The following is a 5,836-nucleotide window of genomic DNA, read 5'->3' on the forward strand; positions in this document are numbered from 1 at the left end:
GAGACTCAATCATCCTCCTGCTGTCTGGACTCCAGTGTGGATCTGTCTCAGCTCCTCCATCATACTTGACCTTCTTGACTTTGGCCTGAACCACCAGGTGGTGGATGAACATCTCAGTCAGGGTTCTGGGCAGATCTCCTCCATCTCTGGTTCTCAGCAGCTCCTCCAGAACTGTAGCAGTGATCCAGCAGAACACTGGGATGTGGCACATGATGTGGAGGCTTCGTGACTTCTTCATGTGGGAGATGATGCTGCTGGCCTGCTCCTCATCTCTGGATCTCTTCCTGAAGTACTCCTCTTTCTGTGGGTCGGTGAACCCTCTGACCTCCGTCACCATGTCCACACAGTCAGGAGGGATCTGATTGGCTGCTGCAGGTCGTGTGGTTATCCAGAGGCGAGCAGAAGGAAGCAGCTTCCCCCTGATCAGGTTTGTCAGCAGCACATCCACTGAGGTGGACTCTCTAACATCAGTCAGGACCTCATTGTTGTGGAAGTCCAGAGGAAGGCGACACTCATCCAGACCGTCAAAGATCAACACAACCTGGAAGTCTTCAAAGCTGCAGATTCCTGCTGCTTTGGTTTCACTGAAGAAGTGATGAACAAGTTCCATCAAGCTGAACTTTCTCTCTTTCAGCACATTCAGCTCTCTGAAAGTCAATGGAAACATGAAGTGGATGTCCTGGTTGCTTTTGTCTTCAGCCCAGTCCAGAGTCAACTTCTGTGTTAACACTGTTTTCCCGATGCCAGCCACTCCCTTTGTCATCACTGTTCTGATTGGTCTATCTCTTCCAGGTGAGCCTTTAAAGATGTCTTCTGCTCTGATGCTTCTTTCTGCTCTGTCTGCTTTCCTGGATGCTGCTTCAATCTGTCTGACCTCATGTTCATCATTGACCTCTGCAGTCCCTCCCTCTGTGATGTACAGCTCTGTGTAGATCTCATTCAGGAGGGTCGGCTGTCCTGCTTTAGCGATGCCCTCAAACACTCTCTGGAACTTCTTCTTCAGACCATATTTTAGTTCACGTCCACAAACTCCAGCAGGAAATTCTGAATGAAAACACAAGAAAGAAAGAGTGAAGTAGAAGTAACCTGGATATTAAAGGACCAAAGTAGCAATAAAGTGAAGGTGACAGTTTGTCCCCCTAAAGACTGATTGTGTGAAGATATTCTGAGACTTTAGTAAATGTTCTGTTGATCAGCAGCTTCAGTCTTTACACAAATCCTCTTACTGCTCTGCAGACAGTCAGCCAGCTTCTCCTGCTTCATCCTCCTCAGGAACAACACTGTAATCTGCTGAAACATCTCTCTGCTGCTCCTCTGCTCTTCATCATCACCCTCCAACTCCTCCTCATCCTCCCTCTGACTCTCTAAGCATTCTGGGTAATCTGGACTCACAACCTTCTGCATCTTCTTCAGCTCCTTCTTCACAAAAGTCACCATGTTGTCCTCCAGCAGCTGGAACAGAGAAATGTGTCAATGAGTCCATCAGAGTCAAATCATGGATGCAGAAAAACTAGTCCATGCATTTGTTACTTCTAGGCTTGACTACTGTAATTCCTTATTATCAGGTTGTCCCAATAGCTCTCTGAAACATCTACAGCTGATCCAAAATGCTGCAGCCAGAGTACTGATGGGAGTTAGCAAGAGAGATCATATTTCTCCTATACTGGTTTCTCTTCATTGGCTTCCTGTTAAATCCAGAATAGAATTCAAAATCCTTCTTCTGACATATAAAGCTCTTAACAACCAATCTCCATCATATCTTAAAGACCTGATAGTACCATATTATCCTAGCAGAACTCTTCGCTCTCAGACTGCAGGCTTACTTGTTGTTCCTAGAATCTCTAAAAGTAGAATGGGAGGCAGAGCCTTCAGTTATCAGCTCCTCTCCTGTGGAACCAGCTCCCAGTTTGGGTTCGGGAGGCAGACACCCTCTCTATTTTTAAGACCAGGCTTAAAACCTTCCTTTTTGACAAAGCTTATAGTTAGGACTGACTGGGGGACCCTGACGGGGTATGCTGGTGTTTTCATTTGCACAACTGACTTCCCCTCTTGACGTCCCTTTAGTTTGCCCCTAGTTATGCTGCTATAGGCCTAGACTGCTGGGGAACCTCTCTTGACGCACTGAGCCCTTCTCTAACTACCTATGTATTTACTACATATACCATTATTGCATTACATTCACTCTGTTTCTTTCTGTGTCCTTTCTCCGAGTGTCCCTGGTCCCAGAGCTGGATGCTTCAGATCTGTGGTTGTTCTCCCACCAACTGGCCTAATCTCCATCTGTGGGATGCTGCTGCTGACCTTCCTCCAGTCCACTGCTTCCAGCTGCCCATTTCCACCGATCTACTCTGCATCACCCTCACTATACTTGATATGTTCATCTACTGACTGTTTGAATTTTACCACCAGCTATATATGTAGTATATTTAATGCCAGAGCTGTACACCATAGCAGTAAACTATAATTAGTTTCCATGTCAGTTGTACTTGCCTGTATCATCTGTCTTATCATGCATGTGTCAAACTGTGTGTTTTATGGTCCCCCCCCCCGACCTCGCTACCTCTATCCCTCTATCTCTACCCCTCTATCTCTACCTCTATCCCTCTATCTCTACCCCTCTATGTCTACCTCTATCCCTCTATCTCTACCCCTCTATCTCTACCTCTCTACCTCTTCTGTCCCTCTCAACCCGCCCGGCCAGCAGCAGATGGGTCCCCCCACATTAGAGCCGGGTTCTGCTCAAGGTTTTTTCCCTGTTAAATGGGTGTTTTCCTTGCCACTGTCGCCTTTTGGCTTGCTCTGGGGGTTCAGGCATATGGGTTCTGTAAAGTGTCTCGAGACAATTTGACTGTAATTGGCGCTATATAAATAAAATTGAATTGAAAATTGAACTGAAACATCAGATCCATGTTGGACACACTGACAGTCCACTGGTCTACAAAGAGCACAATGGAGACACCTGAACACTACAGATGGAGAACAACTTGTTGTCCATGAACTCACCATGAATATGGAGTCCAGGTGATGCTGCTGGACAGACTGAGCTCTGGGAACCTCTGAGTTCTGCTGCTCCACTCTTTGGATCAATATCAACAGTTAGATCTCAGTACGTCTGTCCACACAGAGACAAATAGGCTAACATACAAGCTAACAAGGCTTATATAATCACAGAACTGAAGTTTTGTCCAGTAAAACTATTTCTTGTTATTTTAGTGAACTCAGAGTTCTTGCTGTGATCCACCTGGTTCTGTTTTTAATGTCTCTGTGGATGATGTTCATGTTATTAGCATCACTTCTTCAAAACATTTGTTCTGTTTGATGAGGAGCCAATCTGCTATCAAACTAGCAGCTCTGAAACCTTGTTCTGAACATCTTACCCCTCTGCAGCAGGACCTGGTTCTCCTTTAAAGTCAAAAATAATATCCTTAGACCAGTCGCTCTTGAAGGACACACAGCTGGATGCAGATCCAGGTCCAGGTCCAGAGGACTCTGGTCTCTGATGGATTCTGGTAAATAGAGAGGAAGACCACTAGGAAGGAAAAATCATGTAGCAGAGATTCAGAGTGATTTAATGATGGAACATATTTGGAACAATGACAGAACATTTGACACAACAGTCAGTAGTTTGATTTCACAGCTTACTTCTTCTTTTTTCTTCTTTTCTTCTTTACTCTTACTTCAGGAGGTTGAGGTTCTTTAAATTCAAAATAAAGATCCTTAGACTGGTCGCTCTTGAAGGACACACAGCTGGACGCAGGTCCAGGTCCAGGTCCAGGTTCATGTCCAGGTCCAGGTCCAGGTCCAGGTGGATTCCTGTGAATAATGATGCAGCAGTGATGTGATGCTGAGCTCTGACATGCACCAGAGTCCTGGACAGTTAGAGATGCTGGTCTCACCTCTGAGCTTTGCTCTGGTTCTCCTGTTCCCCACACAGAGAGCTTTTAGAGGGAGGGACTCCCTCCTCTCTGTCCTCACACTCATCCATGCTGCTCAACTCACAGCAGCTCACACACACTTTCTACCTTCACCTGCACAGGAAACAAACATCATTGATCCACTCAAATCCTCCTGGAAAAGATCAGCTGCTGCACTTCTACTATCAGTCCAGCAGATGGAGTCATGGAGCTGCAGAGACTCACCCACAAACCCAAAGTCAAAAAGACACCATGCAGTTTGGATTGTGAACAAACAAAGAAACATCAGCAGCTCATCAAACTGACTCAAGTCCATCAATAATCTCATAGAAATATTGACTGATTGCAGTCAATCAATAACCTAATAATCATATTGATCCATGTTTAAACAGCAGTCATCCAAAGTTTGTGCTGAAATAAGAAGTGAACATGTAGAAACATCACAGAGCAGAAACAAACAGCAACATTACTGAAGTTAAAGCAGCAAACAAAGCAAACTTACACTTTATTCAAAGCGCTGAAGAAGAAGAAGAAAGTTTCCAGTCCACTCCTGGACGCTCAGACAGGTGATCTGTTTCCTGGAACCAGTCAGGACTCCACCTATGAGGAAGCAGCAGGCAGAGTTTCACAATAAGAGCACATTTTACAGGCTGATTCCCACTCATTTCATGTGACGGATTATTTCAACATTCAACCTTTTTCATGTCTCTCAACATCCAACACAACTTCTACAAACCCTGTGGTTCATGAAAGCAGAAACTCCCATCAGGCTGTAAATCCCTGACAGTTAACTTTCCCTAGAATGGAATCACTGGGACAGAACCAACATCAGCAGAGATCACACTAATGCACATTTCCCTCAACAGTGCAGAAAGAGACATGTCTGCTCTCAATCTCATTTAATGCTACATTTAAGAAACATCTGAACATTTCTAGCATTTGCTTTCTTCAAAGTGTATCAGGTGAACTTTATTTCAGTTTAAATCTTTTCCCCTCTGCTGGACAGATCAGATCACAGGTTGTGATTGACAGCTAATAAGAACAACTCATGTTTAGAACTGTCTGACAAATACAAATGATATTTACTGCTTAAACACATTGATTTCAGCCTCAGATTGATAACTCCTGCTGGTTGGGAACACCCCAACATGTCTGAAGATTTTATTTAAATTTATGTACAGACTCAAAGTCACAACAAATGACATGAAATGACCCCCCAAAATGTAAAAATCAACACAAAAAGATGTTAATCAACACAAAAAGGTGCAAAGTCCATTTTTAAAAATGCAAAATCGACATTAAAAAGTCACTAAATTACCACAAAAACACCCAAAATAGCAATAAATGATGTGAAATAACCTCAACAAGACTAAAGTCACAACAAAAATGTGCAAAATCAAGACAAAAACGTGCAAAATCAGTTTTAAAAAATGCATAAGAAAACATAAAAAGTCACGACATTACCACAAAAAGACTCAAAATAGCAACAAATGATGTGAAATAACCTCATAAAGACTGAAGTCACCACAAAAATGTGCAATCAACACAAAAATGTGCAAAATCAACACAATAGGGTGCAAAAATCACTTTTTAAAAAAGCATGAAAAACTAAAAAAAAAACACTAAATTACCATAAAATACTCGACATAGAACAAATGATGTGAAATAACCTCATAAAGACTTGAAATTACATCAAAAGTTATCGTTTAATAAATGTGTTAAAGTTTTTGAACCGTACTGAATTTATTTGACTTGATGATCAGTTGTTGGTTCCATGCAGACACTAATAAAACTACTGGCTCACATCAACATAGTGTGTTTCTAAGGTCAGTTCAGGCAGCAGACTCTATAAAGTGGAATAAACATCCCAGTCCTCTACAAGTCACAGCTACTAACGTTCCAGTGAGGCAGCTGTCTGTTCT

General features: G+C 43.0%; 1 protein-coding gene across 1 annotated transcript; it reads right to left on the reverse strand.

The window, feature by feature from the left end:
- Positions 1–4: 4 nt before the first annotated feature.
- LOC129348484 (NACHT, LRR and PYD domains-containing protein 3-like) lies at positions 5–4,535 on the reverse strand (the record flags this gene model as incomplete). The annotated part of the gene is made up of 7 exons (XM_055008839.1): positions 4,417–4,535; positions 3,897–4,028; positions 3,643–3,813; positions 3,378–3,506; positions 3,004–3,076; positions 1,227–1,452; positions 5–1,044 (listed from the first exon to the last, which is right to left on the reverse strand). Coding segments are annotated over exons 2-7 (1,728 nt in total), but the record flags the coding sequence as incomplete, so codon positions are not given.
- Between the last annotated feature and the right edge of the window lie 1,301 nt (positions 4,536–5,836).

This window comes from Amphiprion ocellaris, unplaced genomic scaffold (genome assembly GCF_022539595.1).
Source record: "Amphiprion ocellaris isolate individual 3 ecotype Okinawa unplaced genomic scaffold, ASM2253959v1 Aocel_unscaffolded279, whole genome shotgun sequence".
In the NCBI taxonomy this organism is placed as follows: domain Eukaryota; kingdom Metazoa; phylum Chordata; class Actinopteri; family Pomacentridae; genus Amphiprion; species Amphiprion ocellaris.